General features: G+C 41.8%; 1 protein-coding gene across 3 annotated transcripts in view; it reads left to right on the top strand.

The window, feature by feature from the left end:
* Nucleotides 1-2,678: 2,678 nt before the first annotated feature.
* The window catches only part of LOC132870022 (proline-rich protein 5-like), a 39,169-nt gene continuing 18,799 nt past the window's right edge, over nucleotides 2,679-23,048 (top strand). Inside the window, exons 1-4 of one of the 3 annotated variants that reach the window (XM_060903567.1) lie at nucleotides 2,679-2,806; nucleotides 2,983-3,027; nucleotides 3,743-3,856; nucleotides 9,006-9,086. In XM_060903567.1, coding sequence (XP_060759550.1) covers nucleotides 2,990-3,027; nucleotides 3,743-3,856; nucleotides 9,006-9,086 — 233 coding nt within the window. In that variant the 5' untranslated portion in view covers nucleotides 2,679-2,806; nucleotides 2,983-2,989. Of the gene's footprint in view, nucleotides 2,807-2,827; nucleotides 2,873-2,982; nucleotides 3,028-3,742; nucleotides 3,857-9,005; nucleotides 9,087-23,048 lie in introns of those variants that run through there. The other 2 variants (XM_060903564.1, XM_060903565.1) reach the window with 2 other exon arrangements.

Below are 23,048 nucleotides of genomic sequence, written 5' to 3'. Positions count from 1 at the left end.
TTTTTCTTCTCACTAACAGAATATAGAAAATAGAATGATAAAAAGGTACATGGAGCTAGCACCACTCATGTGTGCTCAGTTTTACAGTCTATTGGCCTGGGTGATGATGATTCACTACACTTTATTATTGCATGAATGGGTATCTCAAAGTGGTTCACTGCAAAGCCTGAGACTATGTTTCTATAGAGAAGATAGTCAGTTTGTTAATGTGTCTACACCACTGTTCAAGTAGCAAGCAGTATGCTCTTACACACACGTTTCCTGAACAAAAGTCTTAACAGTCATGTTCTTAGTAGTTTATCTGAAACCTCAGTATGTGCCTGTGTTGTGGGGGCACTTCCTGTATGAAAGATTGAAGAGATACTGAAAGAGAGGAAGTGTAATAACAGAACTAATAAAAATTCAGAAGGGGACCAGACCTAATTTTGCTCATTTCAAGCATTTATTTCTAGAAAATCGAATTTACAGTTCCCTCAAATTATTGGCACCCCTTGGAAAGATTAGTAAAAAGGGCTAGGAAAAAAAATCCACCTTTTGGTGAAGTCACTTCGTCTCGCACAAAAAAAAAATGAGAAAAATCCAGCCTTCAATTGAAATAAATGTATTAAGAGAAAAACAAATCCCTCATCAAGAAAATTTTCAACAAAAACACATGTGCCACTATTATTGGCACCCCCTGCATTTAATACTTTGTACACCCCTTTGTCAGTAAAACAGCACTGAGTCTCTCCTATAACATTTTATAAGGTTGGAGATACAGAGCAGGGCATCTTGGACCATTCCTCTTTACACAATCTCTCCAGATCATTCAGGGTCCTAGGCCTTCTCTTGTGCCCTGTCTGCTTCAGCTCAGCCCACAGGTTTTCACTGGGGTTCAGGGTTATCTGCCAAAAGAAGAATACACTTTCAAGTTGTAATGTTACTTTAAAAATGTCTAAAAATAAACTTAATGTAACGGCTTCCCTAGTATAGTGGACGCTGGAACAGACAGGTGAGATCAAGGTCACTTTCGTTTTTATATATATTTGTTTAACACACTTTTCAGCAGTTTCCAAAATAAACTTGTGTGTTTTCACACGTGATTTCAGCCAGGGGGAAGAGAACCTCACTCTCTGCTACTCTCCCCTTTTATCTGCTCCTTCTCACTGCGCGCGCGCGCACGCACACAAATAGAGAGAGCATATTAATTTACAACAGGTGCTTCCGCTTTGCCATTCACCTTCCCCGGCCTCGCTCTCCATTCACAAACCGGCGCTTGACCACACCCCCACTGCCACACTTAATAAAGCTTGTGTTTGTTTTATAATACATAATCCCATTATGAGAATTTTATTTTCTTTCAAGCTATTTTCACTTGCCAAGATTTGTGCAAGGCGGCACAGTGGTGTAGTGGTTAGCGCTGTCGCCTCACAGCAAGAAGGTCCGGGTTCGAGCCCCGTGGCCAGCGAGGGCCTTTCTGTGCGGAGTTTGCATGTTCTCCCCGTGTCCACGTGGGTTTCCTCCGGGTGCTCCGGTTTCCCCCAAAGACATGCAGGTTAGGTTAACTGGTGACTCTAAATTGACCGTAGGTGTGAATGTGAGTGTGAATCGTTGTCTGTGTCTATGTGTCAGCCCTGTGATGACCTGGTGACTTATCCAGGGTGTACCCCACCTTTCGCCCATAGTCAGCTGGGATAGGCTCCAGCTTGCCTGCGACCTTGTACAGGATAAAGCGGCTAGAGATAATGAGATGAGATTTGTGCAGTGTTTGTACATATAATGTCTTGTATCAGCCAATGCAAGAGACAGAATATCTTGGCTGATGCACACAGCATCACAAACTGCACGTTTAGTATGTGAAAGGAAAGTTCCTCGTCACTCTTATGTTAATGAAAGATTATTTTTGTATCTTTATTATTTTACTGAATCTAAATGTGACAAACCTTGAGCACCATTTTAGGTGATCAGTTACATGTTACTTACCAGCTGGGACATCCGTATCGTGAAATACCGTGACCGAGGTCTTCAAAGTACTGACTGGGGCCCTCTGGGTCGAGGTCACGGTATTTCACCATACGGACCGACCTCATCTCATCTCATTATCTCTAGACGCTTTATCCTGTTCTACAGGGTCGCAGGCAAGCTGGAGCCTATCCCAGCTGACTACGGGCGAAAGGCGGGGTACACCCTGGACAAGTTGCCAGGTCATCACAGGGCTGACACATAGACACAGACAACCATTCACATTCACACCTACGGTCAATTTAGAGTCACCAGTTAACCTAACCTGCATGTCTTTGGACTGTGGGGGAAACCAGAGCACCCGGAGGAAACCCACGCAGATACGGGGAGAACATGCAAACTCCGCACAGAAAGGCCCTTGCCGGCCACAGGGCTCGAACCCGGACCTTCTTGCTGTGAGGCGACAGCGCTAACCACTACACCACCGTGCCGCCCAAGAGAAAATTAATGGTTTTAATTTTGCAGTGCATGTGGGGAATTTTGTATTGATATAGTTTTACGATAGTTTTAGTTAAGAAATGGTGAAATTCTGAAAACACCCTGTTCACTCACGTGATCTGCATTCAGAATGTCCCTCTCCTACACACACACACACACACGTTCCCTCTCTCCCCCTTACTTTGTATTCAACACAGTATCCAGCTCAAAAAGCACTTCCTGTGTGAGGCAACGCAAAGCTTAGCTTCTTTTTTGTTGGAAGATTTTTAAATTGACTCGTCACACATGCTGGGAACGGACCTGTAGCTCTTCCTCCTTGAACTATCTCACTTCTCTGTCCTTATAAATCATGGCACTGTTTGTTGAAGTGAGTATCCACTGGTCTGTTCGAGGAAGCTTGACTACAGACTGACTCACAAAAATTCGACATTCTGTAGGATTTTCACTCATTTAAAGGTGTTTTTTTGTTGTTGTTTTGTTTTTTAAATTGGTTTAAAGTTGCTTTTGGGTGTTGTTCCCTCTGTCTCCATTTTATCTTTAAAGGTCATCCATGGAGTGGAGTTATATTCTGCCCATCCATTTTATGGAGTAAGTAGGAACAATTGGCTTATTTATTTTTCTTTCGAGACGCTGTACCCGCTTGATGCAGACAAACTGTATGGCATGTGTACTCAAATGTGGAAAGTCAAACAGACCATGGCTATTGTTTAAAACTGTGGTACTTTGTGTATGAGTGTGTTGGTTGAATGGCCTCTGTGTATTTGTATGTGGGTTATACTGGTCACTGTGCTTACTCGGCTTTCTGTTTGATTACTGGAGTGTGAACGTGTGTGTGTGGGCTGGGGGAACAAGAGAGAGAACAGAACTTAATGTTTTCTGTAGAGGTTTATAATTTAAGCATTTCTAGTATGTTTCTGTAGTTTATAACTAATCACAGTTCTCCTTCCTCTTTCTTGTAACTAATTCTCTCTCACTGATGTGATCACACTGACAGTTTGAGAGAAGGTATATGGGAGAAAGGGAACAGAGAGCAGCAGAAAGATGTGATGAGATTTGTGAGAGGTAAAAAAAAAAACTTACAGATGGAGAGGAGAAAGACGTGAAAGAAAAGTGTCAAAGAGTGACTGACAGGATGGACAGAACCAGAGGAAGGAAAGAGGAGGGGGGTGGAGTCAACCATTACCTTGAAACAGTACTGCCTTTGTCTGACTTTTCTCACGGCTGTATTGTATCCTCTCATCTGTGTCTTTTGTTCTCCTGATGGTATCTTAACATCAAATCTCACCATGCGAACGCTCCACAGGTTGAAGTTGATGAGTTCACCAAGCCTCAGCGATCTGGGCAAGAGTGACAGGGCAGCCTTGGAGGAGAGAGGTGCTCAGCAATGCAGGGCAGGGACCAACGCCATCTGGAATAGGTACGAAACACATGCATACAAACACACACACCAGCTTTAATGCAAGGAGTCTTCGAGACTGGAATAACTAATGCTGACCTCTACAGAGTTGTGCAGCCTGTTTGCACCAGTTTAAAGTTGATTATGTTGTTAAGGTTCCTTGTGTTCCTGTTTAACTTCTATGGAGGGGAGCTAACATGTACATATCCACTTACTTAAGAGCTTTCAGTTGCATACATGTCAACCTTTGGTCAATCAAACCTGTATAACCAACCTCCAAAATCCGTATTTCCCTTATAAAATCCGTATAAGATGCAAATTAAAATAATTTACCTAAAATTTGAATGATAATTAACAATGATATATCCAAGTTACTTTTTATTCAATATTAATAACAATAAACCTTCAGAATGGATACAAAGCTCCAATGTTTGACAAAAACACAAAGTGTTATCAGCGTAGTTACGAAGGAAATACTTCGTTGTTTGGAGACAGGTTTCACCGAGCGGGTATTATGCGCGAGACTTCATATTAGCCACAAAGTCAGGAAAATCTGTTCGTAAAATTACGTTATAATGACCAAATACAATGAAAAGTATTTTTCCAGTCTCACCTGTGAAAGGTAATCCCATGTGATCTCGTTTGGACGGTAAACCGGTTGGTACAGTTAAGCACAGCACATGAATGAGGCATCTTTATTCTTGGCTACTGTCTAGACGCTATACCAGAGACGGCTGAAGAATCTCCACTTTGCCACATCCAATATGGCGGCAAGGATGACGTATGATTCTACGCAGAAGGCGGCGTCTATGTTTATATGTCTATGACTTCACGGTTGGCGGGATTCTCGCAATGCGGTGTGCGCATGATCAAAAGTGGAACGAAGTCTCGCTACCACAAGATAACGCGCGATTTCATAAGACTCTTTACTGGCTGTCTGTGGTGTACAATACGTTTGTAAATGTTATGCGCTCTTTTATCATTGTGGGAATTGATTATAGCTCTAAATAAATATTGAAGTTTTTTTAAAGAATCCGTATAACTTTATTTATACGCCCGTATACTACGTTTATTGAATCAAATCCGTATAAAATACGGACATTCCGTATAGGTTGACATGTATGCAGTTGTGTCTTAATTATACCATGTTGGATAAGTTTTCCACACTCTTCCTGCAGTGTACAGCTGTTTTTCACTCTTTGTTTATTTTGTATGGGTTTGTTACTTTTGCCACTTTTTTTTTCTTCTCCTTGCACAAAGATGCTAGTATAGACACATCTGCACATGACCTGTTGGCATTGAATGGAAAAGCCTATAAAACATTTCCACAAGCACAGATGCACTAGTATGCCTTTGTCTGCAGAGTGGGACAGGATTTTCCATAATATCCAATGAAGCATGTTTAAACCGTATGTACAGAAAGTGGTATAAATCGAGCGTAGCATAGTTCTGGCAGGCCACGAAGTCAAGCTCCTTCCCAGCTACATCAGCTGCCTGCAGCTGATCTCAAATCAGACCACATCAGCTGATTCCCTTCTATGTATTCTATTGGCAAATCTCTCACAGAGTACCTTATTTAAGCTGGTTTAATCTGCCTACCTTTGCTGCTTCCTCTGCAAGCCATTTTGCAAGTGAGCACCATTTTCCATTCGCCAGAGCTCTCGTTTCGCATGTAGAAGTCTTCTGCTCTTAGGATTAACAAATCGCCTGCATCCATACTCCTGGAAATTGTTAATAAATAGCATTGCAGCTCCAGTCAGAGCTTCCCTCGAGGAACTGTTTGCACTGTCATGGGAGGCATCCACATTGAGCCCCCAGCTGCAGATCTTTTCACCTCCTCTGCTTCTAAGGAAGCCGCTAAAAACAAACACTGTTGCACCTCCGCGCAGTCCCAGCTCCGGGCACTCCTCCACTCAAGAGAGTGAGTCTAAGTCCCAGCAGCCGCACCTGCGGACCTGAATAACTTTTTGTCAGCCTTGTCCAGAGTCACTTGCCACTATGAACTCCAGAATCCAAGCCCTGGAGTCTGGTTGGCTCCTTCTACAAGTTTGCATTTCCTGATAACAGCAGGTTTGTTTACATCCTCCGTGCTCCCAAGTTAGCCACAGGGCCAGCTCCTGTATCACAGAATGATGATGTCACCACCCAATTACTCAGTTTGATAAGTTGCATTAACTGTATAAAATAGCTCCCCATAAATATTGGGGGGTTCTAATAATTGGTTTATCTGCTCTTCCTAATAAGGAAGCTCAAAGCATCAATGAACAGTTGATGACTTCAACAAAGCAGACCTCATGTTAAAACTAATAATGATTTTCCTGGTTACACGGTTATACTCGTGACCATATAGAACACCATTATAGAAGCAAATTATTTATAATCATGCTATCTGTTATCACCCAAATGAGGACGGGTTCCCCTTTGAGTCTGGTTCCTCTCAAGGTTTCTTCCTCATGTCATCTGAGGGAGTTTTTTTTTTCCTTGCCACTGTCACCACAGGCTTGCTCATAGGGATAAATTTGGGATAAAATTAGTTCATGTTTAAAGTCTTTAATTTTCTGTAAAGCTGTTTTACAACAATGTCTATTGTTGAAAATGCTATACAAATAAACTGACTTGACTATAGAATTTCTAGGCATCACCTTAGACAGCAATTGGATGCAAGCTTCACTGTCTCTCGAAAAAAAAAATCTAACTTCAGAGAGGTCATGAGAAGTGCACGAGGCGATAGCAATTTCAAAAAGGAATTGCTTCTTTGTTTGGGCACCTTAATTACACATGTGCATTATTCCCCAGGGATGCTGCTTTGTATCCAGGCTTGACCTCTCTAAATCTGTAAAGAACTCCATGATAAGGTGAGCTTGGATACAGACTGCAGATCTGAAACCCGGTTCTGGTCTCCTTCTGTGGGGTAAATGGAACGAGATCTCATTCTTCTATAATGAAAACCTGGAATATCCATTAGTAATTAAGTTGTTCACGATGCAGCCCCTTCCACTGGTGGTAATGGGGGTTTCAATAATCAGCGGTTTGCTGACGCATGGCCAAAAGAATTGTCATCCTTGTCAGGTGACACTTCCTCCACTGTTCTAATGGAATCTGCCCAATTGTGTAGCTCGTCTTCTATAGGGTAAACACTTGTCAAGAAGCAAATCCTGTTTTTGTGACAATGAGGCAACAACTGTAAACATCATTAACAAGGGTGCTCCTCAGTTCCATTATTAATAGATTCGTGATGCGCCTCACATGGTCCTTTGCATTGGATAATTTCTTCATTTGATTAGCCCATATTCCAGGCTTGGACAACTATGGCCGATTCTTGTCCCACTTTGAATTTCACCAACTGTGCCCGGAGGCAGCACCATCCAGCCTGACCTGCCCCGTTCATTCAAACTGCGCTAGATTAAACAATAAATGTTATTGCATAGCTGCTCAGGCTCTCTGTATAAACTTACTAGCTATATTACCCCAACAGCAATCTGTGAAGCTTCAACTCACCTCCCTGTATTTCATCTTTGTTTAATTTGCTTCCTACTTAACAGTTCAGTGAGCTCCACCTGCTGGCTCTTCCATGAAAGCATGGAAGGCCAGGGAGGTCTGCCTGGCATGGTGGTTTTGATGGGTTTTGCTGCAGCTCTCCCTGCTTTAATCTTTCCATGTAGGCACATGGTAGGGCAGGGAGGTGTGGTCTCCCTGCCCCAAGGCTTTCCATCTATGCACATGGAAGGGCAGGAAGGTCCCAGAAGAGAGCCACCCACCAAATGCAACTTGTTGCAAATATTGCAATGTAAATAATGTTCCTTGATGAAGTGGTTCTGAAAGAAATCGAGCATAGCATAGTTCTGGCAGGCCATGAAGTCAAGCTCCACCCAAACCCAACCCTCCATCCCAACTATATCAGCTGACTGCAGCCAATCTCAAGCCAGCCCACATCAGCTCAGCTGATTCCCTTCTATGCATTCTATTGGCAAAGCTCTCATAGAGCACCTTATTTAAGCTGGCTTAACCTGCCTACCTTTGCTGCTTCCTCTGCAAGCCAGTTTGCAATCCATCTCCTCCCCTTTCATGCTGTCTGACTTTAATCAATGTCATTTCTGCATCATTGATGCCAGCTAACACCCCAGTCCAGGCCACCTTCTTCCATTACTCCATGGTCCAGTTCTGATGCTCATATGCCTATTGTAGGCACTTTCCTTGGTGGACAGCAGTTATCATGAGCACCCTGACCAGTCTGCAGTTCCTCAGCCATACAAAGCAAGCTGTGATGCACTGTGCATTCTAACACTTTCCATCATAGCCAGCATTATCTTTTCAGCAGTTGTGCAGGTGCTCTTCTGTGGTTCACTGATTGTCCTTCCTTGGACCACTTTCTGATAAATGATAATCACTGCATACCAGGAACACCCCCATGATCTACAATTTTGGAGATGTCTTAACCCAGTCATCTAACCATTACATTTGGCCCTTGTCAAAAAGTTTAAGATCCCTAATCCATGCATTTTCATTGCTGCCGCCCTCCCTGCTTTAGCCGTTCCATGCAGGCAAATGGAAGGGCAGGGAAGGTGTTCTCTGTGCCTTAAGGCTTTCCACATGGGCATGTGGAAGGGCAGGGAGGTCCCCTAACCCATGCTATTTCTGCTGCTGCGGTCCTACTTGCTTTAGCTGTTCCTTGCAGGCACATGGAAGGGCAGGGAGGTCTCATATTTCGACCTTTAATATCATCTCTGTTGTCATTGATGCCTGCTCTGTTCTGTACCCTATGGGGGGTTGCTGCGGCTCTCCCTGCTTTAGCTTTTCCATGTAGGCACATGGAAGGGCAGGGAGGTCCCAGAACTGAGCCACCTGCCAAATACAATTTGTTGAAATATTGCAATGTAAATAATGTTCCTTGACAAAGTGGTTCTGACAGAACTGTGGTTAACACATGGTCAGGGTGCCACTCTGTTACAGGCTCTTTTCATCATTAGCTGATTTGAGATGAAGAGGTGAACATACACAAAGAATGCATTCAGGGAGAGAACACATTCTATTGTTTTCTCTGGTTCAGAAACACACACACACACACACACACACACACACACACACACACACTCTTTGTGAAATGTTGGCAATGCATGCCAAGTCTCTGTAGTGCAACGGGCTGATTAATTTTCTGTTTGTGTGTTTGTAGTATCCATAACGCAGTTATCGCCATGTTCCAGAAGAAAGATCTGGAAGACAACGAGCTGTACTCTTTAAATGAAGGAGTCAGGTATGTGTCATAAATTGTGAACTCCAGCCCTTCATGTTTCACTCACTTATTCTCTTGCTGTCCAACTCCACTCACTGCTTTCTTGCTTGTGCAAATGAACACAGATTTTTTTTTTCCATAAAGCATACATGTCAACCCCTACGGATTTCCCATATTCCCTACGGATTTCGGCATTTTAAAAATGGTATGGGCGTAGTGGTATTCAACATTTTCACCTTAAAATTATTTTGATTTATTACCATCAAAAAAATCGTCATGAAATACGAAAATGCATGGGAGCCGCCATTTTCTACATTTAGAATTACTCAACCGGTACTTCCGCTAGTATCAACAAGCCATTCTGAATGTCTGAGCATGCGCAATTGTGATTTTCCTGCACACAGAGTGGGAAATAACAGCACATGTAGTGTAACAATAGGCAGGTCAAGAGGTCGGCACCACTGAAGAAAAAACTCAAAACATCTAAAACTGGAGGTCGCTTTCTTCCCGAATGGACAGAAACATTCAGTGGAATAATTATCGCTTCCAAAATGGGTGCTGAGTATGTCAACTGCACAATTTGTTGTAGAGACGTGAAAGTGTTTGCCTCTGGAATTTACGACGTGAGGGAACACATGAAATCTCAAATGCATGTGAAGAATGCAAACCAGAAAAAGAGACAGCCGTCAATTAATTTCTTCACGCAAAAGCCAACAAAGGTTGTATCTGACACTATCTTAAAATCAGAAGTGGCATTTTGCAATTTCATTGCTCAACACAACCTCCCGATGTCCGTCGCAGACCATTTCACAGAACTCGTCCCTACACTATTTCCAGATAGTGATCTAGCAAAGAAAGTCAGCTGTAAGGCCATTATTAAAAATGTTCTGTTTCCGGTCCACCGGCCGGGTGAGTGCCGTTTGTGCGGTAGAAATTTTTTTTTTTAATGCCGGTTTTTCTACATTTTTTTCGGGTTCGTAAATCTAAAATCGAACTTGACATTTACACATTCCCAGGGCTTTCCACTAAGGCTCATACTAGCCAGCCATGACAAATAAGTAGCCGGGGGGGGGGGGAGTAAACACAAAATTAACTCCTGTGCATGCAGTTCCCAGGATTAAATGTATTTTCCACAGACCATTTATTTATTCACTTTACTCAAATACAAAGTAAAATGGCAGTAAATCTTCTTTCTTTTCTTGCGTATTGCATCATGAGGCGTTCCTGGCTTGTAAATCTCTTATTTTCGGTGCATGACACATTCACGCAACTGAGCATGCTGTGAATTAACAACGACAACAGTCTGTAGTGGGGCTACACAATTAAACACTCAGTTTGGTTTCATTTACAACCAACGGTGTCTTTTGATGCCAGCACGTAATTGAACAAGAGAAGACTAGTTTACCAGAGACAAAATAAGCGTTATCTCTGCTTCTGTTCCCTCCGATGTCGCCTCCGCCGAGTGCACGCGCGCACACACCGCATGTCGGGGCCGCGGATGAGTTACTCTCCCCTGATCAACGAAGTCGGCGGGGAATTTGTGGTTATTATCGGTACAAACAGCGCGAATCACAACTTAAATGAGTGCGGTTCAGTTTGACATTATTGTCAGTCCGTTAGATAAACATTTAATTTTATTAAAATCGAAAATTAATATTTAGAGCCTGTGAGCTACAAAAATAAGTCATTAAAGTAGCCGGTGTTCTGATAAACGGTCCTACATCCACGAAGCGTCCTACGGTAGGAGGGGATGTCAGACATGTCTGTCTACATTGCAGGAAATCCTAGTGTGATTCAACTTTAACTTTTAGTCATAGTTCGCGGTTTTTCCCTCTGCAAAGAACATGCTTCTACATTGATACAATGTCCACCAACCCTGTCAGAATTCATATGAATGTAGGACGTTCTGACAATTCAAACGACTCCGTCAGAATATACTTTTACATTCATATGAATCTAGGACGCTCTGACTCTTCAATTGACCCTGTCAGAATATGTAGAATTAATAGTTTGGTTTTTTTGTCACCATTCACAAGTACCATTTGCTCTATTAAAATGAGTGTAGGACGTTATTACAATTCAAATGATGCCGCAGGACGTTCTCACAACTCATATGACCACGTCAGAATATGCTTCTACAGTAAGTAGGACGTTCTGACTACTTAAATGACCATCGGAATATGTTTTTACAATAATATAGGGTGTTCTGACATATGCTGAGCACACCTTGCCTGCTGATCTGTAGGATGAATATGCCCAAACCCCAAGAAATGGCGTGTTGTGTTGTGCGTGTGCGCAGTGGGGCTTTGAAGGACGAGTAGGGTGTAGAGCAACTACAACAGCTGATCAGATAGGTCAGAAGTTGAAGCGCTTTGGTGGAAGATCGTGAAGGGGAGATATTTCAGATGTATTGCAAGACTCACACAATGGTTAGAAATCAGCATTATGTTAGATTAAGTAGTAAAGGTTGAATGCACGCCGTTAATCTGCACCGTTTATAGCACAGCTGATGTAGGACAAAAATCTGTTCAAATGCCAAGAAATGACGTTTTGTGCTCTGCGCATGTGCAGTGGGGCTTTGTAGGACGTACTGACGTGTAGGACAGTTTATCAGAACACCTGGCTGGACTTAATTGTGTAGTCGGCTGTATGGCCGGCAGCCGGCGCTTGTGGAAAGCCCTGCATTCCGCGCAGAATATAGAATTGAATCAGCTCTGCGCATGCGCCGTGCGGCACAAAAAAATGCCAGCCACCATGAAGGAAGGAGATCCGGAGTTTTCAAACATTTGCTTAAGTGTGAAATCGCAAAATGGTCTCATCTCATCTCATTATCTCTAGCCGCTTTATCCTTCTACAGGGTCGCAGGCAAGCTGGAGCCTATCCCAGCTGACTATGGGCGAAAGGCAGGGTACACCCTGGACAAGTCGCCAGGTCATCACAGGGCTGACACATAGACACAGACAACCATTCACACTCACGGTCAGTTTAGCAGGGGTGTCCAGACTGATCCATAAAGGGCCGTGTGGCTGCAGGTTTTCATTCCAGCCATGCAGCAGCACACCTGACTTGGCTCATTCAATCAACTGAACTGTCTTCACACAGTCAAATACTTGCAGCCACACCCACCCTTGATTAAAGGGTGGGTGTGCCAGTTGATTGAATAAGCCAAATCAGGTGTGCTGCTGCATGGCTGGAATGAAAACCTGCAGCCACACAGCCCTTTATGGATCAGTTTGGACACCCCTGATTTAGAGTCACCAGTTAACCTAACCTGCATGTCTTTGGGGGAAACCGGAGCACCCGGAGGAAACCCATGCGGACAACATGCAAACGCCGCACAGAAAGGCCCTCGCCGGCCACGGGGCTCGAACCCGGACCTTCTTGCTGTGAGGCGACAGCGCTAACCACTACACCACCGTGCCACCCCTCGCAAAATGGTATTCTAGCAAACAACAAAATAGTAAAGATTCAGAAAAACAAATCATTCAGTGATCATTTTAATAGTGTAATTTCATCCGAACTAGGCCTCACGGTCGATTTAGAGCTACAAAAAGTCAGTGTGTCGGACATTTTAAGTACCTTTGTAAAAGTTTTGCAAATGTTGCAGTCAGCATTTAAAATGCTAACTTAAAGTTTTTATACAAGTTTCAGTTGATTAAACTGTCATATTTTATTAAATGTCTGCTTTCGTAATAAAAAAGTACTGAAAGGAAAAGCAAACACAGCATTGCGATTTCTTATCCATCCATCTATATATATATATATATATATATATATATATATATATATATATATATACACACACACAGTGGTGCTTGAAAGTTTGTGAACCCTTTAGAATTTTGTATATTTCTGCATAAATATGACCTAAAACATCATCAGATTTTCACACAAGTCCTAAAAGTAGATAAAGAGAACCCAGTTAAACAAATGAGACAAAAATATTATACTTGGTCATTTATTTATCGAGGAAAATGATCCAATATTACATATCTGTGAGTGGCAAAAGTATGTGAACCTTTGCTTTCAGTATCTGGTGTGACCCCCTTGTGCAGCAATAACTGCAACTAAACGTTTGCGGTAACTGTTGATCAGTCCTGCACACCAGCTTGGAGGAATTTTAGCCCATTCCTCCATACAGAACAGCTTCAACTCTGGGATGTTGGTGGGTTTCCTCACATGAACTGCTCGCTTCAGGTCCTTCCACAACATTTCGATTGGATTAAGGTCAGGGCATTGACTTGGCCATTCCAAAACATTAACTTTATTCTTTTTAACCATTCTTTGGTAAAATGACTTGTGTGCTTAGGGTTGTTGTCTTGCTGCATGACCCACCTTCTCTTGAGATACAGTTCATGGACAGATGTCCTGACATTTTTCTTTAGAATTTGCTGGTATAATTCAGAATTCATTGTTCCATCAATGATGGCAAGCCGTCCTGGCCCAGATGCAGCAAAACAGGCCCAAACCATGATACTACCACCACCATGTTTCACAGATGGGATAAGGTTCTTATGCTGGAATGCAGTGTTTTCCTTTCTCCAAACATAACGCTTCTCATTTAAACCAAAAAGTTCTATTTTGGTCTCATCCATCCACAAAACATTTTTCCAATTGCCTTCTGGCTTGTCCACGTGATCTTTAGCAAACTGCATATGGGCAGCAATGTTCTTTTTGGAGAGCAGTGGCTTTCTCCTTGCAACCCTGCCATGCACACCATTGTTGTTCAGTGTTCTCCTGATGGTGGACTCATGAACATTGACATTAGCCAGTGTGAGAGAGGCCTTCAGTTGCTTAGAAGTTACCCTGGGGTCCTTTGTGACCTTGCTGACTATTACCCGCCTTGCTCTTGGAGTGATCTTTGTTGGTCGAGCACTCCTGGGGAGGGTAACAGTGGTCTCGAATGTCCTCCATTTGTACACAATCTGTCTGACTGTGGATTGGTGGAGTCCAAACTCTTTAGAGATGGTTTTGTAACCTTTTCCAGCCTGATGAGCATCAACAACGCTTTTTCTGAGGTCCTCAGAAATCTCCTTTGTTCATGCCATGATACACTTCCACAAACATGTGTTGTGAAGATCAGACTTTGATAGATCCCTGTTCTTGAAATAAGACAGGGTGCCCACTCATACCTGATTGTCATCCCATTGATTGAAAACACCTGACTCTAATTTCACCTTCAAATTAACTGCTAATCCTAGAGGTTCACATACTTTTGCCACTCACATATATGTAATATCGGATCATTTTCCTCAATAAATAAACAATCAAGTATCATATTTTTGTCTCATTTGTTTAACTGGGTTCTCTTTATCTACTTTTAGGACTTGTGTGAAAATCTGATGACGTTTTAGGTCATATTTATGCAGAAATATAGACAATTCTAAAGGGTTCACAAACTTTCAAGCACCACTGTATATATAAAAAATAAAAAAAATCCCTCCCTCCCTACTGAAAATTTTTTTGCTCACCCGGTGGACAGGAAACGGATTTTTTTTTTAAGGATGGCCTAAACGGACCAAGGTGACTCAGATTATAAAACGAAGTCTAGCACCAGAGGCCACTTCTCCAGTGATAGATCATTGTAAGACTCTGCCCTTTTCTGTAATGATTGATGAAAGCAATGATAAAAAGAGTGACAAGAGACTGGCAGTGCTTGTCTGAATTTTTGACATGAATGTTGGGGCTCGATCCAGAATTTTGGACATGCCATTGTGTAACATTGGTACAGCGGAGTCAGTTTTCAAAACTTTGGATGAAGTATTACAGTATGTTATGTCCATTTTAATGAATATAGAATAAATACATTTCTATTTGTATGAATAATTTCTGAAATATAACTTTGTTTTAAAGATGCATGATGATCGTAATACTAATAAATGAGATGATCATTTAAAATCATGAATGCAGATACTCTAACTGCACTCCTGAAGACCAAGATGAACAGTGACTTATGCTGCAAATTAGAGATAACCCATGAACATGTAAAGTTGGGTAGAAGTGCAACATGGTCATACAGTCAGGAACATTGCTGAACAATGTGCCAAGTGAACCCCAAATTATTGGATTATGTGAGAAGAGACACTAAATTTTGTTGAACTGATATAGGGTTAAGAAAACACTGACTGTTGTTTAATTGAGTGTTAACAGTACATATGGATGTACAGAAATAAACCAGTGCGTATATTAGGTAAGATCTGATACATTTTTATTATGCATGAAATATTACTATGGATTTGGTATGGAAATTATGGATTTCTTTACCAGGGAGTACAGGTGAGAGCCGTGATGGGTTGACGTGTATGATGAAGACTCGTGTTAATTACATGCCTGACTGAGGATATTTCAGGTGGTCACTTTGCTTGATTTTATTTATAATGAATTATGGAAATTCGGGGGGGGGGTTGTTTTTTTGTTACAGCATGCTAATCTGAATAGTATAAAAAGTTATTTAATTTTTTTTGCTTTTAATTGATTATTTTAACTGATTTATCACCTACTTAATCACAATCCACATAAAAATGGCAGACAGTAGATGACTCTACTGTTAAACCAAGATGTGGCCAGGATTATTGCATAAACTTTCCTATACAGACAGTATAAATGTTTCTGTATAGGTTTGGACCACAGCAGAAGCGTGTGCATGTGACTGTGGTAGACTGGGGTGGAGGACAGCCAGGACATTAATTCCTTCAATAACTAACAGAGTTTCTGTTTGCATATTTCCTAGTGCATAATAGTAAAATCATTACCTCAGGACCATGAGCTCGGGTTAGCAGTCCAGTGTATCCATGGTCTGATTGTATTAGTATCAGCTCGGTACGTATGTAAACGAGACATGTACATCCATCCACTTCCATAGCTTGTTTGCTCACCTCAGCATTGCTCATGCAAAACTATTCTTGTCCAAGTTTTTCCTCACTTCCATAGCAGGACTCCTATGGTTCCTAGATAGAGGTCCTTAACCTACAACCCCAATTTCAAAAAAAGTTGGGATGCTGTGTAAACTGTTTCTTTTGTATTGCAAATTCTTTGCAATTTTACATTGAGGAATGTTATTCTTAAATTGTTGCACTGTTTGCCCACGTGGTCTTTCACAGAGCAGTGAACCCCTCCCCATCTTTACTTCTGAGAGACTCCGCCTGTCCGGGATGCTCTTTTTATACCCAATCATGTTACTGACCCGTTGCCAGTTAACCAAATTAGGTTGGGTTTTGTTTGTTTGTTTTTAAAGCATTGCACAACTTTTTCAGTCTTTTGTTACCCCGTCCCAACTTTTTTGAAACTTGTTGCTGACTTCAAAGTGAGCATATATTTTTCAAAAAAACAATAAAATGTCTGTTTCAATGTTTAATATGTTGTCTTTGTACGATTTTCACTGAAATATAGGGCTTCCATGATTTTGCAAATTATTGCATTCTGTTTTTATTTGTTTTACACAGCATCCCAACTTTTTTGGAATTGGGGTTGCATAAACACCCAAAATGTGTCACACTAGATTTCCATACGTTCCCGTATTGAAACTAAATTCAGACCAAACTACATCATTGCATATTTCATGGAAGTAACAATGTGGTGGAAATTACTTTGCCTTTTAAAAGTCATTAATCAGTCCCTGGTCCCATTTCATACTCAAATATCTTATGGTGGTAGAATCTATAAAATATATAATATAAGGAAATGCATTAATAGTGATTGAAACAATGAAACTTGAAGTTGGTTGGAGTGACGCCAAACTGATATGGAAGATAAATTATAAAGTTACAGTATATTAATTGATAAGAGCATGTACAGATTATACAGTGGAGGCAAATTATTAAATTATTTGAGTTCTGGAGAACAGATGTTCTGTCATTTAGAATTAATGTATTTCTCAAAAGAAACTCTTCACTGCTGTGAGGTTAACAGTGTGACTTTGACTCACAACGTCATTTATTAATTTTAGTCTGTAAAATATCTGACTCAATTGATTATGAATTATCAAAGAGGAATTTATCAAATATTAGATAACAGAATTATCTGACTCCAGTTTAAATAGGGTAATTTCACCTAATAAGTCCTGCCTGGGAGGGGCCTAGAAAAGTGGCGTCACACTGAAACAGCTGAACTTCTTTTCCTGCAGTTTGTGAGGCCTCAGGTAGTTCAGTCACAACAAGTAAGTAGGCCCTGTGTGCAGAAGCCACAGATTAAGGAGTTAATTTTGAACCCTGTGAAATAGAGTGGAGCAGCATGGTGGTGTAGTGGTTAGTACTGTCACCTCACAACAAGAGGGTTCTGGATTCGAACCCAGAGATCAACGGGGGCCTTTCTGTGTGGAGTTTGCATGTTCTCCCTGAGTCTGCATAGGTTTCTTCTAGGCGCTCTGGTTATCCCCACAGTCCAAAGACATGCAGGTTAGGCTAATTGGTGTCTCTAAAGTGAGTGTGAATTGTTTGTCTCTATAGCTGTGTTCACATATATACCAGTACGATAGTGGTATAACTGTATCGATACAAAGTATACCGGTACAGTTTAGTGCATCTGTCCACACTAGCGAGAAATGTTTGCGGTTTTCTTTCACAGTAGTTGAAATGCGCGTGCGCGAAATGTTACTGAGTAACTTCCTTCCGAGAATATGGCGGATGAAACAACGTGTGTGTGCTTTTTGTTGTCAATGTACAGTCTGTATTTCTGGTGGTCATTTATTCAGTCGAATCGTATAAAACGTGCGAGGCAGTTGAAAGAAACAAACGAATCTCCGTTCCTCACTATTTTATTCAGCGAAGACATCGATTGAGGTGTGTGACTTTGCGCATGCACATTATATTTGTATCGATACAGAACCGCTTCATCTGTCCACACTACAGCAAAGCGCTACAGTACCGATACAGTTATACCGATACAGTACCGGTATAGTTGCTAGTGTGGACAGGTGTTGCGGTACGAAAGTAGTATCGTATCGGTACAAAATCCCTAGTGTGGACAGGGTATTAGTGTCAGCCCTGTGAAGATTTGTTGACTTGTCCAGAGTGTACCCCATGTCTCACCCGTAGTCAGCTGGGATAGGCTCCAGCTTGCCTGCGACCCTGCACAGGATAAGCGGTTACGGATAATGGATGGATGGAAATGGAGTGGTTTAATCAGGTGATGCTGAAATATTAAAACTTTCAGAGTTTGATCTGGGCTGTGTAAAAGCATCAGAAGCAGTGTATATTTGTGACATCAGCTTCAATTGTATTTAAAATTTCCATTAAAGTTACAGTCTCTTCTTGGTTTGGTCTCGTCACAGAAAAGTGTCACAATATTTGGAATTTTTTAAAAAAGAATGGGGTATGATCAAGAGCCAGACAAACCCGCCTTAACATCTACGACTCTGTTAAATCTATATCAGTAAAAATACAGTTATCCTGAAACACATGGCCACGTCTCCCAGTTGTGAGAGAATAGTCTCACAATACCGGTGGAGAATTTGAGACTTCACGTGTGGTGGATGGCATGCAATAGAAGCTATAAAAAATTTTCTGATGATGAAATAAGTTCCAAAGCACAGTAATGTTAATGGAAATACCATTACAGAGTTTGTAGCCTATTTTACCTTGAACAAAGACTAAGATCTCTGACTGAGAGGGACTGCATGCACAGGTAAGAAAGAGAGCTAAAAGAGAGGCAGGAGAGATATGGTTTGCTTATATATAATACACACACACATTGCTCAGCGTAAATGAGTACACCCCCTTTGAAAAGTAACATTTTAAACAATATCTCAGGCTACATCCACACGACAACGGCAACGAGATTTTTTTTTTTAAATATCACGTCCACATGGGCAATGGATCAGTAAAATATCAGGTTCATATGGCAACGCAACGCTTGCTGAAAACGATGCAATACACATGCCACACCTCTACGTGCGCTGTAAGACGGTCCCATCAGAGACACCAGAACAATAGAAGTAGATGCATGCACATAAATGCCCATGCGCACAGTGACTATCCCTGTCACTGTCACACGCACACACTTTCTCACTCCCTATCCTATGGATATAGTCCCTTTAAATCACGTGCTCGTTTTTTGAATGGAGACGCGGAAAGAGGAATGAACGGGGGTAGATGGAAGCCGGTACGCCAACATTCTGATATCCTCCAGAATTCTTTAATGGTCCAAAATAAATTGAATGCTACACGTTGATGGATTACTTTGTTCTTCTACGCCCTTTTTGAGGAATGTATTGTCGGACTTAAACCAACATCTGAAGAGGTGAGATCGCTCCTTTTTTTTCCCTATTTTTGCTGGCGGGATTGACTCTGCCCTAAGGGCTATTCTCTCTCTCTCTCTCTCTCTCTCTCTCTCTCTCTCACTTTGCACAATTACACAATAAATATTCACAGTGAAAATATTTTGTAAGCGCGTTTCATGAACCAAGTTATAGGATTTGTTGACAACTCGCATCGAGTTCGTTACACTTCTACCCGGCGGGAAGCACATGTGGTTGTGACGTCATCGTAAACAAATCCGTTCTACTCATCCAGACGACTTTGCAACGGCGCCGTTGCCAGATTTTTTCACTCTGGAACCCGTTCTCAAAAGATTTCGTTTTGGGGCACCCAAAACGCCGGTGCCGTGTGGACGCCAGGCCGAAACGATAAACAATTTTATCAGATTCACCTGAATCCATTGCTGTGTGGACAGGGCCTCAATGAACACAAACAATTTCCAAAACGTTGAGAAGACAAAGTTAAATATAACATCTGTTTAACTTATAACGTGAAAGTAAGGTTAATAATATAAACTTAGATTACACATTTTTCAGTTTTACTCAAATTAGGGTGGTGCAAAAATGAACCATTTTTGTGAACAACAAAAACTACTCCATCTAGTACTTTGTATGGTCTCCATGATTTTTAATGACAGCACCAAGTCTTCTAGGCATGGAATGAACAAGTTGGCGACATTTTGCAAAATCGATCTTTTTCCATTCTTCAACAATGACCTCTTTTAGTGACTGGATGCTGGATGGAGAGTGACGCTCAACTTGTCTCTTCAGAATTCCCCAAAGAAAATAATTTCTTTACACCACAAAGGTGAAGGCTACAAGAACATCAGCAAAGCTTTACTTATCAGTCAGAATACTGTAGCAAAAGTGGTGCAAAAACTTAAAGATGGAACTGCAACCATCTCACAGAGACGTCCAGGTCGTCCACAGAAGTTAACACCTCGACAGGAGCGTCTTCTGATGAGAAGGGTTGAAGAAAATTGGCATGCAAGTTCACTGCAGTTATCTAAAGAAGTAGAAAGCCAAATTGGGGTGACTATTTCCCGTGACACAATACGGCATACACTGCAAAGGAATGGCATGCATGGATGCCGTCCACGAAAGAAGCCTCTCCTAAAGCCCAGGCACAAAAAAGCCCGCCTAGAGTTTGCCAGGGCCCATGTTGACAAAGATGAAGACTACTGGGACTCTATACTCTGGAGTGATGAGACCAAGATGAATGTTTTTGGAACTAATGGCTTCAAAACTGTATGGCATCGCAAAGGTGAGGAATACAAAGAAAAATGCATGGTGCCTACAGTGAAACATGGTGGTGGCAGTGTCCTTATGTGGGGCTGCATGAGTGCTGCTGGTGTCGGGGAGCTGCATTTCATTGATGGCATCATGAATTCACAGATGTATTGCTCTATCCTGAAAGAGAAGATGCTACCATCACTCCGTGCCCTTGGTCGTCGTGCACTTTTCCAACATGACAATGATCCTAAACACACATCTAAGGCCACTGTTGGATTTCTGAAGAAGAACAGGGTGAAAGTGATTCAGTGGCCAAGTATGTCTCCTGACCTGAACCCAATCGAACACCTATGGGGAATTCTGAAGAGACAAGTTGAGCATCACTCTCCATCCAGCATCCAGTCACTAAAAGAGGTCATTGTTGAAGAATGGAAAAAGATTGATGTTGCAAAATGTCGCCAACTTTTTCATTCCATGCCTAGAAGACTTGGTGCTGTCATTAAAAATCATGGAGACCATACAAAGTACTAGATGTAGTTTTTGTTGTGGAGTGTACTCATTTTTGCACCATCCTAATTTGAGTAAAACTGAAAAATGTGTCATCTAAGTTATATTATTAACCTTACTTTCACATTATAAGTTAAACAGACGTTATATTAAACTTTTGACTTTTCAACATTTTGGAAATTGTGTTCATTGAGATATATTGTTTAAAATGTTACTTTTCAAAGGGGGTGTACTCATTTACACTGAGCTATATGTGTGTGAATAGTGTGTGTGTATATATATATATATATATATATATATATATATATATATATGGGGCGGCACGGTGGTGTAGTGGTTAGCGCTGTCGCCTCACAGCAAGAAGGTCCTGGGTTCGAGCCCCGGGGCCGGCGAGGGCCTTTCTGTGCGGAGTTTGCATGTTCTCCCCGTGTCCGCGTGGGTTTCCTCCGGGTGCTCCGGTTTCCCCCACAGTCCAAAGACATGCAGGTTAGGTTAACTGGTGACTCTAAATTGACCGTAGGTGTGAATGAGAGTGTGAATGGTTGTCTGTGTCTATGTGTCAGCCCTGTGATGACCTGGCGACTTGTCCAGGGTGTACCCCGCCTTTCGCCCGTAGTCAGCTGGGATAGGCTCCAGCTTGCCTGCGACCCTGTAGAAGGATAAAGCGGCTAGAGATAATGAGATGAGATGAGATATATATATATATATATATATATATATACACACACATTAGTGTGTATATACAGTGCCTTGAAAAAGTATTCATACCCCTTGAACTTTTTCACATTTTTCCACCTTACAACCACGAACTTAAAAGTGTTTTATTGAGATTTTATGTGATAGACCAACACAGAGTAGCACATAATTGTGAAGTGAAACGAAAATGATAAATGGTCTTCAAAATTTGAAAAATGTGATGTGCATTAATATTCAGCCCCCTGCGTCAATACTTTGTAGAACCACCTTTTGCTGCCATTACAACTGCAAGTCTTTTGTGGTATGTCTCTACCAGCTTTGCACATCTAGACACTGAAATTTTTGCCCATTCTTCTTTGCAAAATAGCTCAAGCTCAGCCAGATTGGAGGGAGAGCGTCTGTGAACAGCAATTTTCAAGTCTTGCCACAGATGTTGTGTTTCCTTTTCTTTTATCCCTGTCTTCCTGTCCTGGTCCCCCTCTGTAAGGACAGGCTGATGGTCAATTTCACTGGCAACAGTGATAATAAAGGGTTCATTCATTCAGATGCTCAATGGGATTTAGGTCTGGACTTTGACTGGGCCATTCTAACACATGAATATTCTTTGATCTAAACCATTCCATAAACAAACATTGCTGTATGTTTAGGGTCATTGTCTTGCTGGAAGGTGAATCTCCTTCCCAGTCTTGTCTTTTGCAGCCTCCAACAGGTTTTCTTCCAGGATTGCCCTGTATTTAGCTCCATCCATCTTCCCATCAACTCTAACCAGCTTCCCTGTCCCTGCTGAAGAAAAGCATCCCCATAGCATGATGCTGCCACCACCATGTTTCACATTGGGGATGGTGTGTGCAAGGTGATGAGCAGTGTTAATTTTTCGCCACACATAGCGCTTTGCATTTAGGCCAAAAAGTTCAACTTTGGTCTCATCTGACCAAAGCACCCTCTTCCACATGTTTGCTGTGTCCCCTGCATGGCTTCTGGCAAACTGCAAACGGGACTTCTTATGCCTGTCTTTCAACAATGGCTTTCTTCTTGCCACTCTTCCAAAAAGGCCAGATTTGTGGAGTGTATGACTTATAGTTGTCCTGTGCACAGATTCTCCCACCTGAGCTGTGGATTTCTGCAGCTCCTCCAGAGTGATCATGGGCCTCTTGGCTGCTTCTCTGACCAGTGCTCTCCTTGCTCGCTCTGTCAGTTTAGGTGGACGGCCATGTCTTGGTAGGTTTGCAGTTGTGCCATACTTTTTCCATTTTTGAATGATGGATTGAATAGTGCTTCTTGAGATGTTCAGAGCT

The sequence above is a fragment of the Neoarius graeffei genome, chromosome 21 (assembly GCF_027579695.1).
Source record: "Neoarius graeffei isolate fNeoGra1 chromosome 21, fNeoGra1.pri, whole genome shotgun sequence".
In the NCBI taxonomy this organism is placed as follows: Eukaryota; Metazoa; Chordata; class Actinopteri; order Siluriformes; family Ariidae; genus Neoarius; species Neoarius graeffei.
Note: the sequence above shows the minus strand (reverse complement) of the source record. Positions and strands in the feature narration are given on the sequence as shown.